Here is a 12065-nt window from a genome sequence, read left to right as displayed (position 1 = left end):
AAATTTTTACCAGTGAATTAAAAAAAAAAAGCACAGTCAGCCCAGCGTACATGTGCAGATATTGATCAGTGACGCGAGGCAAGTCTTAATGAGAGTGGTGACAAATTCCGTTGCTTAAAAAGGTACCAATAAGTGCCAAGTAGCACCACTGCAAATCTGCGCACTGATGTTGTGGTGGAAGGATGGATGGGGGAGGACACCTTTAAATTGCAGTGGTGGGCTCAGTGGTCAATGACTGACTGCCATTAGTGAGGGACAATAGCATCGTCCATTGGCCCAACCCATAGTGAGAACCAAGTGTCTCTTGACTTTTCATGGTTACAGAAAAACAGCTGTTTTTAGCTTTGTGAAGATGCATTTTCCAGCTTATCCAGGAGGGGTTTATTTTGCTTAAGAAATGGGATAATTTTAGTTTTTAGTTTTAGTTTATTGGAAAAATTGAAATTTAAAATACCCAAATTTGGAAATCTGTGGTTGTCACTAAACAGTAGGGGATGAAAAACTATAACCTGAAAGTAGCTAAAGCTGTCAGACAAATATAGTGGAGTAAAAAGTAAAACATTTTCCTGTAAGATGCAGTGGAGCTGAAGTATAATGAAGCATAAATTGGAAATACTAAAGTAAAGTTAAAATACCTTGATTTGTATTCAAAGTAAATGTGCTTAGTTATTTTCCACCACTGGATTTGAAGCAGTGTCTGGAGCACAGCACGGACTTTAGAGTCTCTTGCAAGGAAAAATAACACCTGTTTATGTACTACATGTACAGTGTTATTGTAGTAACATCATGATTTTTTTCATAGATTTTAGATAGTATTAAAAATCACAACATTTTCTAGTAAAATCAAGACTTAATTCAGAAAATGTTGCAGCTTCTTTTCTTACCAATGGCCCTAATGCTCCATTATACACATAGGGATCTGTCAGATATCATGCTTAGGACAGTATGCATGCAGAACATACAGCAGAAAGGGAAAAAAAGGCAGATGATAGAGTCCAGATAAAGTTTAGAGTGAACAAAGCAAAATGAAGCAGAAGATAAAAGAAGAAAGAACAGAATTGTTGGTTTGTGGGATGAAACATGCACATACTTTATTATCATCAGATTCTGGTGTAAAGGTCGCACAAACATCAATACTGTCATGAAAAGCTGTGGAATGTCCCAAGTGAGATTTAATCAATTGCAGAGACCTCAAACATGATAAACTTTTCATTTTATTGCTTTTCACGAAGTGGAAGTCAGAGTGCAGCCGAGGGGCCAGCGAAGGAGAAAGGAAACGCTTCCAGAAGCTGGTTATTATAGCTGGCAGGAGAAGATAATGAATGGTCACTCTTTTTCTCTCTTCTCTTCCTCACTATTCCTCTCTGGCCACACATGTCAAATATCTGTGGATGGAAACAGTCATCAAAGCTCTGCGGATTGTTTTTCTTTTCACTTTTCCAGAGGGAGGGAGGAAAACACAAATTCTTTGACTTCAACCGCCAAAACATTTACACTTGATGTCCTCGATTATGTCGGTCCAGACTGGCAGATCAGCATGCAGTCATGCGTGTTATACCTCAGATACCATGCAGTCTGGTCTCAGACAATGCCAGAGTACAGTGAGGCAGAAACGTGTTTACAAACAGTGATCAGGAGCCAGCAGCACACCTCTCAGGAGATTTTAATCAGAGGCAGCGGAAGCCCGGGGAGGCTCTAGGTTTTACATGAGACACAAATCTGACTGAGAGGAAATTCTTTAGAAGCTTTGGGGAACAGGAATGTGAACATTGAAGAAGGTGGGATTTCCCAGAGGCTGTGGATTGAAAATACATTCAATATCTGCGGGTTCAAACTGTTTTCTTTGTTATAAATAATGATGTTGACCAGTCAAACCTACACTCTTGAGCCTCAGGTTTGATTTATTTACACCTGAAACTGTAGTTTGAATAACTGTAAAATGACTTGCTCTACCAGTGCAGCAACCCAGTCGCTACAGTAAATGTTAGCATTGTACATTTCTGATGGGGATGTCCCAGGGAAGAAATTTCCCCTGCAATTATTAAGGGTGGTTGAAAAGTGTGATATATGATCTTACTGCCATTTTAGTTTTTCAAATTCTTTCATTTATCCCATTTATCCTGATTAGTGCTTCATGAGTAAGCTTTATTGTCAGACTAGTATTAGGTATATCGTTTCTTTTTTAAAATGACCTGGTTTTAAAGCAAATTCAATACTTGTTAATTGTTAAATGCAGAGCACAGAGGAGGCGCAATAAGGCTGCAGCATATTTTCAGTTGAGATGCTTTGGTTATGTCTGGTTGCCATGACACAGAATATCCGTGTAAGTAAAATGTTGCCACAAGCTAGAGAACTTGCTCTGGATGAAGGGAAGGCTGAAGAATGTAGGGAGAGAGATGGATCTGACGGTCTGGGTTCAGTATTAATTTTCCCCCTTGTTCAGCAATTTGACTGTTGGTCTTTGTGGTGTTTGTCCTGACTCAGGGATGAGTGGCTGCAGTGTGTAAATATGCAATGCTCCTACGAATTAAAAGAAAAAACATAGCAGTTGTGGCAGCTGCTTGCCATCTTTTGAAGTTAGCTTGTCAATAGCGCTGTATTGCAATATTGTGGTTATCACGACAGCTGCCAGTTTCTGCAAACCATGAATGTGTTACATTTGCACGTTATTATGTAGCTGATACACTGAAACGGTTCAACAGCGCTGTGGTCAATGTGTGGTCAGGGTTAGGCACAAAACCTACTTGGTTATGGTAGGAAAAGATTATGTTTTGGCTTAAAATATCCAGTTTAGGGGGCACAATTGCTGCTGGGAAAGCTGCAGTGTTTTGGTAAAAAACAACTGCTTTTCGTGGCACTATCACTGCTGGAGCAACAGCAACAGGTTGCTACAAAACACCAATGTTTGGTGCCTGAAAAGCAGTTGGAAAGACAGCATGACTCACCAGGTATCACACTATCCACCATCCTCTCCACCTCCAGATGACAAAGTCAGCTTAATTGCTGTGTCACTTTAGAAACGTCAACAAATGACTATGATACATAGGCAAATGTGACATATTCATGGTTTGCAGAAACGCACAGTGCTAACATTTTCCTCTGTTGCCTGGGCTGAGTGCAGCCAGTAGAAAATATTAGCTTTTTGATCCTGTGTGGCACAGCACATGTATGAACAGGACTCTCTGACAGATAAGATCCAAGGTAGTTCCTCCTGCCACACCTGGACCCTCATCCTGGTTCAAGTTAATCAGGACTCCCATCAGCCCCTACACTTGCTGCTGTGAGGGCCTCTGAATGGGTTGGTCTTCCATGGCGGTACATATACCATGCACCACCGTGCATAAGCCTGCAGTCCCCTCGTACCTTGTGACCGCAACAATAGATCTCTGCTGAAATCTGTGTAATCCTCCCCTTCCTCCTCTTCCTCCTCGACCTCCCGCTTCCTTCCAGACTGAGCTGAGAATTTGAACCCTGTCTTCTCCCATCCTCCAGGCTCATCTAGTCCTCCTGCAGAGGCTCCAGCTTTTTTTTTCTGACCTCGGGTCAAATCAGTCTTAATTTCAATCAGTTTGCTCCAGAACTCTGTCCTTCCTCTGGCCAGCACTGCTCATTATTGTTCATTAGAGATGACTACAACGGTTAGCATCCTAATTACAGCATCAAACCATCCATCAGAATAGAAGTTTTTTCTTCCCTTTTTGTCACCTCTCATTAGAAATATCCTGAACTGGTCAAGCATGACCTTGCTACACAGTTTTATATTTCACACTGATATGAAACAGAGCTTTGGTTATGCAGTGTTTCTCCTGGAGTCTGAGGGTGCATTCATAAGAAAAATCCCATATTTACATCTGCTAATGGCTCTAGTTGCCATTTGGGAAAAGAAATGAATATTTAGATCATCTCATGTGGAGTCAAAATGCTGTTATTGTTTAGAGTTTGTTGGTCTTCTGTCATCATCATCCAGCAGAGGAGGCAGTGCACTGTCGCCTCATTAAAATAAAGTAAACAGTGCTTTGTAAGGCCTAAGAATGTATATAGTTTTTCATGATGAGGCCCCTTTTGTCAAGTCACAGGCCATGCTTTTGATATTTTCAGGTTCCCTTCACTGGTTTCTCAGTTCTTTGTTTAATCCGTTGGTGCTTCAAAGATGCGTACAATGAAGGGCTCGCACGCTCACCCCGTCTTTTGCCTAATATTGTCAGAAATCAGATTTTTGAGCACTTACTCACCGCTGTGGCCTGACATCAAATGGGTTAGAGTTTGATGACTGAGGTGCTTGTTTGTTATCTTTCAGTGCATCTATGGCAAGCCGGGAGACTCACTTTTCACCAGCAGCACCTACGCAGCCGTCCTGCACCATAATCAGAGCCCGGAGTTCTACGACGAGGTGAGATGATTTACTCATTATCCTGACATTATCCGGATATCCTGACCGGCTCAAATTTCACATCACTTTGATAAGTGGTTTAACAGAAAATGAAACAAACTGAGGAAACACACATTCTTTAGGTTATTGACACTGAATTAGATAATGAGGAAATGAGAACAACAACTTGGATTATTATCCTTAAACAGCCTAGAGCCTTAGAGGCAATCTCTTCTGTCCTCAAATTCCTCAGCCAGCACTGAGATAATCCCATAAATCAGTCTCCGGGTAGAGCTGTGATCTCACACTAGACTGGTCAAACAGTCAGAGACCCCGTACACACACGAAGCCAGGAGCTCAGCTATAGAGGCATGGCCAGGATACTGTTAGAGAGGTAGAGCAGAGGGGGTCCATATGGCCCTGATATCAAATGGATTAGGATTTTAAGAGCCCCCCACATACACCCGCACGCACACACAGAGACAGGCTCACTGGGACTTACCTCCACATGCTTCAGCTTCCAGTCACAATGCAGAGAATTTCTGCTCAAACAGGACAACAATGATCTTTATCTTTTTAACATATTTTGCCTCGATCTTTTTGTCCTCTAAGCAGTGGTTCTCAACCTTTTTGTTTCTAGAACACCATAGTTGATACACATTAGGTCACAGACCCCCATTTGATGAGTTTTCCTTAGAGCACCTCCATCTGAGAAGATTTCGGCTGGCAGATATGATTAAGGCCAGAATTCTGTAGTTGTCAGCTACAGTTGAGGAGATAACAGTAGAGGAAGCGAAACCTATGATTAGAATAGTCATTCTTATGACTCTTACTCACATTGGGCTCACTTCTATAGTGAATTGAATAGTGAAATTAAACTATTCTGTTTTTCTGAGGACCCCTTGGAATTCCCTCAAGCACCCTGGGGTCACCGTACCCCTGGTTGAGAACCACTAGTATAAAGCGTCATCTTTGAGTACAGTGAAAGTGCTATATAACAATGATTCTTGCTAACAATGGTGAGACCAAGTTGTTGTTTTGCAAGTCACAAGTAAGTCTCAAGTCCAGAGCCAAGTCCCAAGTTAACACTGACAAGTCCTGAGTCAAGTCCTAAGTTCTAAACTTGAAATTTTGAGTCCTAAACAAGTAATAATATGCTCTTTACCAAATGTAATTTTAACAGCAGAGCAATAATAATTAAAAAAAATAATTTTTTTTTTGTTTTTTTTTTTTAAAAATCATGTATACTTTTTAAAATTTATATTTATTTGTCAAAACAAGTTTGTTGGAAGTTGTTGCATCTCCGTCTGTAATTTTCAACCCACATGTTTTGCATTCTGCAGTTTGCCTTTTGTTGACCACCTTGTAGTTTCTGTATTATCTCTATTATCTCTAGTATATTTTTTTTCCAGCTGGCGCCCAGCAACGTAACATTAGTTCTTCCTGGTTCTTTCCTGCAACTTGATTGGATGTCTTAGTATAAACAAAGTGGATCATCTGGGGAATTATGTGTCAACTTGTTGGGAATGAAAAGCCTTAGGACAGTTAATTCAGGAAATGAAGGGGCATGAATTGATTAATGGCACACTTTTAAAATAACATACTTTAATCTTTGGGCTTGGGGGAAGGTATCAAGTATTTCAAGTCAGAAGGCTCAAGTCCAATTAAAGTCACGAGTTGTTGGTGTTAAGGTCCAAGTTGAGTTGCAAGTCCTTTTTGATTTTGTCAAGTCAGGTGTTATGTTAGTCATTAAGTTTATGACTCCAGTCTGACTTGAGTCCAAGTCATATAACTAATTATTAATATGGTCATAATCATTAATGCAGAGACAATTCTGACGTTTCAGAACACCAGCATTAAAGGCTGTCACAATCTTATGGAAGTCTCTGACTTTCCCAAGAGAGACTATTTGAGCTGAATGAATGATTCACACTCTCATCATAAACTGGAGAGTTGTGATATCCATTTATAACATTCTTCAGCAGTATGTTGGTTACTAGATGTGCTAGTTGGGAGTCAGTTCAGTGTGTGTCACTTCCTCTGAGAAATGTTTGTTGATCCTAAAGAAGGGCCAAAGGCCGAAACGTCATCAAAATGAAAGCAATGCACATAGTACCAGATTGTGCCACACTTTTTTTTCCTACCACCACTTCCTGTGAGAAAATCAGCACACGCAAGACAGGGAAAATACATTTCCTTGCTGGAGCTGCCCCCTGGTGGATAATTTGTTTTTTTCAGGGATTCACAAATACTTCATCACATGTCCAATGTGTGAAGTACTTAATACCACTACAATCCAGTATGCAAACAAACATTTATAAGTGATGGACTGGAATGATTAGTAGAATGACATACAGGCCAAGATGCCCCACTTCCAATTAGTTCTATAACAGTTTTGTTTGGCAAAAAATAAGCAACGCAAAAATGGAAATGACCACTATTCTTGAGAGAGTGCGAAATGTGCTGAAGATACATGTTTCTAAAAAAAAAAAATAAGGCACTGTATGAGGAACATGAGTGACATTTATTTTGGAGTTGTATTCTAAAGTAGACTGACATCACAATAAGAGATAAAGTTTTCTCAGTATGACCAACAAAGTATGAAATTAACATTGTTTTGATTTGTCAAATAAATCTCTTAGCATTGGGGACAACTTCTAATGTTTTTTAAGTAGCACTCTGCATCACAACTAAATTGAAATTCATTATTGGTATCATTATGTTCCTATTCTGATGTCAGTGAGAAGAATGCAATTATGATTTAAATTTAAGGTGATGTCTTCCACTGTGTACAGGTGAAGATTGAGCTGCCAGTCCACGTTCATGAAAAACACCACATCCTTGTCACCTTTTACCATATCAGCTGTGAGTCCAGCAGCAAGGCCAGCAGCAAGAAGAGAGAGGGAGTCGAGTCACTGGGTGAGTCTGTGTGGAACTGTCTCTACTTTTGACTGTATTTATATGTCTCCTTTAACGCAACATTATTAAAAAAATGTAACCAAAATCACATTGCTGGCTACAGTTTTCATGTTCTCAGAGGATTCCAGTAGTTTCCTTATTTATTTGAATTACAGTGTGTTTGGCTTTGTTTTATTATGTGATGTATCCTGATAAATGAGGACCAGTGAACCCAGTACTGCTACTCTCATGTGTTCCAGTGGGCTACTCTTGGATGCCTTTGCTAAAAGATGGGAGAATGCAGTCTGTAGAGCTCCAGCTACCTGTGGCAGCCAACTTGCCTCCTGGATACTTGTGTCAGGACACGAGAAAGGTACAGTCTTGTTTTTTTTTTAAACCAGTTCTCAGTGAGGAGCATTACAGTCCCCTCTTTCTTTTCCAGATTCCACTAATGGTCAAGCAAAAATGAAAGGTGATAGATACGCAGAGGAGTTGACATCAAACAATAAAATACTGCGGATATCTGAGTCAGTCTTTTGTTAGATCAATGTCCATAAAAAATGTGTGTGTACTCCAACAGTCTCAGCCAGATATCAAATGGGTGGAAAATGCCAAGACGCTGTTCAAAGTGAGGACCCACGTGGCATCAACAATATATGCTCAGGTCCAACACCTCATTCCTTAATCATTCTTTGAATACCCACATACATGTACAGTATGCATTAAGGTAGCTGGTATGAAGAGAATGTGTGTGGATGATAGTAATGTTGTATGGTTTCCTTCACAGGACCTGCATCTACACAAATTCTTCCAGCACTGCCAGCTGATGAGGACGACGTCAGAGGGCAACCCAGCAGAACTTATCAAATACCTGAAGGTGAGATACTCTGAGGCAGTGCGCAGTCAGGGATCAGTTTACAGGCTTACTAATGTATGTAAATCATTTTTGCATGGCACCAGCAAACTTTCCATCTTCTCTAAAGCCTGCAGATTTATAGCAATTTTGGGTTTTCACAGTTTCATTATGTAATTGAAGGTATACTATGCAATACAATTGTCAGTTGCTGCTTGTAAACAAGGATCAAGGATCAAGGATTTTATTTGTCATTGTGGATCACAATGAAATTCAATTTGGCACTCTAATCGCAGCAATAAAAAGAAATGATGTAGCACATTGACACAACACAAAAAGAATTAAAAAGGTTGAGGAGAATTATAAATATTATAGATGCTAAAAATGCAGGTGAATAAATATAGGCTGCAGCCTGTAAAGTGCATGCAGTCCAGCTGGAGACAATAGCAGCATACCATACATACAGTGATGCAGGTAAAGTGCAATGATTGGGTTGGCATGACACATTCTCACTTACAGACGCACACATGCATGCCCACCCAGACAGGCACGCGCACACACACACACACACACACACACAAGCACGCACACACCCGCACAACTATAACTTGCAGTCCATCCTGACAAGGCTGTTCTCAGAAGGGAATGGCAGGGTGCAGGGCTGGGGTGATTGAGGCTACAGCTCTGGGGAAAAAGCTGTTCCTCAGTCTTGTGGTTTGAGGCTGCAGTATCCTTTCCCTGATGGTACAGGGGTAAACAGGTGGTACCCTGGGTGTGTTTTGTCTGTACTGATTGATGTCGCCTTCCTCTTCAGGCGGTCCTCACACACCGAGTTAAGGTCTGGGAGCCCAGCTCCTATAATCCTCTGCGCTGACCTAGCCACCCGTGGCAGGTCTTTCTTGCACTCTACTGTGCAGCCTGCATACCACACCGTACGGCTCTGACACAAGATACTTTCTATTGTACTCCTATAGAAGTTGATGAGCAGTGGTGGGGGTAGGCTGGCATGCTAAATTTTTTCAGGAAGAAGAGCCTCTGCTGGGCCCTCTTCAGTGACCATGTTAGGTCCCTGGTGATGTGTACTTGTAGAAATTTTATGGAGTCCACCCTCTCCACTTCTTCCCCATTGATGGAGAGTGAGGACTGTGTGGTCCTCCTGGACCTCCTAAAGTCCACAACACATACCCCTGGGGTGCGACTGTGTTCAGAATTATGGTGGATGATGTCCTGTTCCCCACTCTGACACTCTGTGGTCTGTTTTTTAGAAAGTCCACTATCCATGAGCAGAGTGAGGTTGGGAGACCGGGGTTGGATTATGGTATTAAATTCAGAGCTGAAGTCCACAAAGAGCATCCTGACATATGTGTTTGGGTGCTCTAGGTGGAATAGGGCTGCATGGAGTGCAATAGAGATGGCATCCCCTGTAGATAGATCCCCTTTATAGGCAAATTGATGGCTGTCCAGGTCTGCAGGGATGCTGGCTTGTATGTGACAATATCAACCTTTCAAAGCACTTCATGATTACTGGAGTGAGGGCAACAGGATGATAGTCATTTAGGCAGGTAACCACAGACTTTTTAGGTATGGGTACAATGGTGGTGGACTTAAGGCGGATGGGTACTGAGGCTTGTTGCAAGGAGAGGTTAAAGATATTTGTAAAAACCCCTGTTAGCTGGTCGGCACAGGACCTAAGTTTCCGGCCAGACACCCCATCTGGGCTGGAGGCTTTGTTGGTGTTTATTGTTCCTAAAGTGGACCTCACCTGGTGACGCTGGAGAGTGTCTGCTCCCCCTCTGGCTGTGCTTTATCTGGCGTCACCCTGCTATGCTGCTTGTCAAAGCAGACGAAAAAGCAGTTCAGGGTGTCTGGGAGATCTCCATCCTGACTAACCAGGGTGGTGTTACGTTTGTCATCAGTTAAGGTTTTAATTCCTCTCCACATACTCCGAGGATCCTTGTTTTCAAAGTCACTCTCTGTGCGGCACCTGTACCTGCCTTTGGCCTCCCTAGTGCCTTTTTTTTTTGACCCCGCCGGGCAATTTTGTAGGCCACCATGTCTCCTGACCTGAAGGTGGTGTTCTTCATCCTGAACAGCGACCTCACAGTGCAATCGAACCAGGGTTTCTGGTTAGGAAAAATCCTAATGGTTTTGGTGCTCAATACTGTGTCGGTGCAGAAATTAATATAGTCAGGGATGCTGGCAGTATACTCCTCCAAATCAGCCCCCTGCGAGAATACCTCCCATACTATCCGCTCAAAACACTCCTGTAATGCTACCACAGCCTCTTCCCTCCATACCTGCACTGTCTTCATGGGTGGTTTGTTTCTGCAGATTACTGGTTTAAAGGATGGGATCAGTGTCAGGGAGACATGGTCAGACAGGCCAAGTTGTGAAGATGGTGCAGCTTTATATGCCCTCAAGATGTTTGTATACACCTGATTTAGGATGTTTTTCTCTCTGGTTGGGAAATGTACATTTTTGATGATGATTAAAATCCCCTGCCACAATTACCACGCCCTCTGGGTGATCATTTAACTGGTTATGCAGTTCCTCCAGGGCTAGTTTTGGGCCAGCACTTGTGGTGGAATGTAAACAGCTGTGATAAGGATGGCTATAATCTCCCTCGGCAAGGAAAAGGGCCTGCATTTTACTGCTATGTATTCCAAGTCCGTGAAACAGTGCCTCTCAACTACGTCTGTAGCTGTACACCAGTCATTGTTTACACAAATGCAGACTCCTCCCCCCCAATCTTACCTGCAGTCCCATCAGCTCGATAAACAGTGTAGCCCGCTAGTCCAATAGCCTTGTCAGGGACGCTACTATCCAGCCAAGTTATTGTGATTACCAGTGCTGTGTCCACAAGTTTTGTTGCTTACAGTCTCACTACATTTTTATTAAGTTCTGACCTCACCTTCACGCTGTGCCCAGGAATGTCCTGACCATGGCAAAATATGAAGATCCAGGCAGATGGCAGTGGAAAAATACCCCACCACAGATTTCTAATGGGCCATAAGTAATGATTGAGAAGGATTACTTTTGTATTAGTCTATACTAGAGTTCTGATTCTCTGCCCAAGCCCAATTTGGCCCGACCTGACCCACAGGGTTCGGGCTGGGCTGTTATTTCTCCTTATTGCCCCCAGCAATCTCCAACACTACAGGAAAGTATTTACAATTCAATCTCTTCAACTCTCACTGCCTGTGGTGTCCCTCAAGGTTTAATTTCAGTACCTGTGTTGTTTTCCATTTACATACATCTAGATTTCACTAAGTGTTCACATCTAATGATCATCGCATGCAATTAAATTAAATTAATTTGGTCCCTGTTTTGATGAAGAGGTAAGGGAATTTCATATTAACTTTAGTCTTACTGCCAAAGTTGATCATAGTTTTGCCTTTAAAATCACCTTCTTGAAGACCCCAATGAGCAGAATCATTATCTTCTGTAAAAGTTAATTGAAGTCCAAGTTGAGTAAACTTTACATGACACTCCTGTGTGTCCGTGTATTTCTTTCTCCCTTTAGTGCCTGCATGCCATGGAGACTCATGTAATCATCAACTTCCTACCAACGGTGCTGATGCAGCTGTTTGGGGTGCTCACAGCAGCAACCAAAGAAACCCATGAGATTGCTGTTAACTCTCTGCGGTCAGTTGTTCACTTGTATAAAATGTGGCGGCAGATTGTACTAATCAATACTGATAAAAAATGCTCACAGTATAACCCTGCTCTATGCCTCCAGTGTGATCATACATATAGTCTCCAGATGTCATGAGGAGGGCCTGGAACACTACCTGCGCTCTTTTGTTAAGGTAATCTACAAACAAACTCTTATGGAAGCCCCATTTCAGCCAGTGTGATGGGAAAAAAGATCCTTTAAGTCATTCTAATAACGATTTAGTATTGCAGAACAATGAGAAGCTTTCTCAAATTAATGATTTAGTATTT

General features: G+C 41.9%; 1 protein-coding gene across 2 annotated transcripts in view; it reads left to right on the top strand.

Annotated features, from left to right (window-relative positions):
- dock11 (dedicator of cytokinesis 11) overlaps positions 1-12065 on the top strand; it is a 96828-nt gene that overhangs the window by 34643 nt on the left and 50120 nt on the right. For both annotated transcript variants that reach the window (XM_049567732.1, XM_049567731.1), the window contains exons 19-25: positions 4298-4390; positions 7165-7288; positions 7528-7640; positions 7848-7931; positions 8055-8144; positions 11644-11765; positions 11860-11929. In XM_049567732.1, coding sequence (XP_049423689.1) covers positions 4298-4390; positions 7165-7288; positions 7528-7640; positions 7848-7931; positions 8055-8144; positions 11644-11765; positions 11860-11929 — 696 coding nt within the window. The remainder of the gene's footprint in view (positions 1-4297; positions 4391-7164; positions 7289-7527; positions 7641-7847; positions 7932-8054; positions 8145-11643; positions 11766-11859; positions 11930-12065) is intronic.

Source organism: Epinephelus fuscoguttatus, linkage group LG23 (genome assembly GCF_011397635.1).
Source record: "Epinephelus fuscoguttatus linkage group LG23, E.fuscoguttatus.final_Chr_v1".
Classification (NCBI taxonomy): Eukaryota; Metazoa; Chordata; class Actinopteri; order Perciformes; family Serranidae; genus Epinephelus; species Epinephelus fuscoguttatus.
The sequence above is the reverse complement of the archived record's forward strand: the minus strand, read 5'-3'. Positions and strand labels throughout refer to the sequence as shown.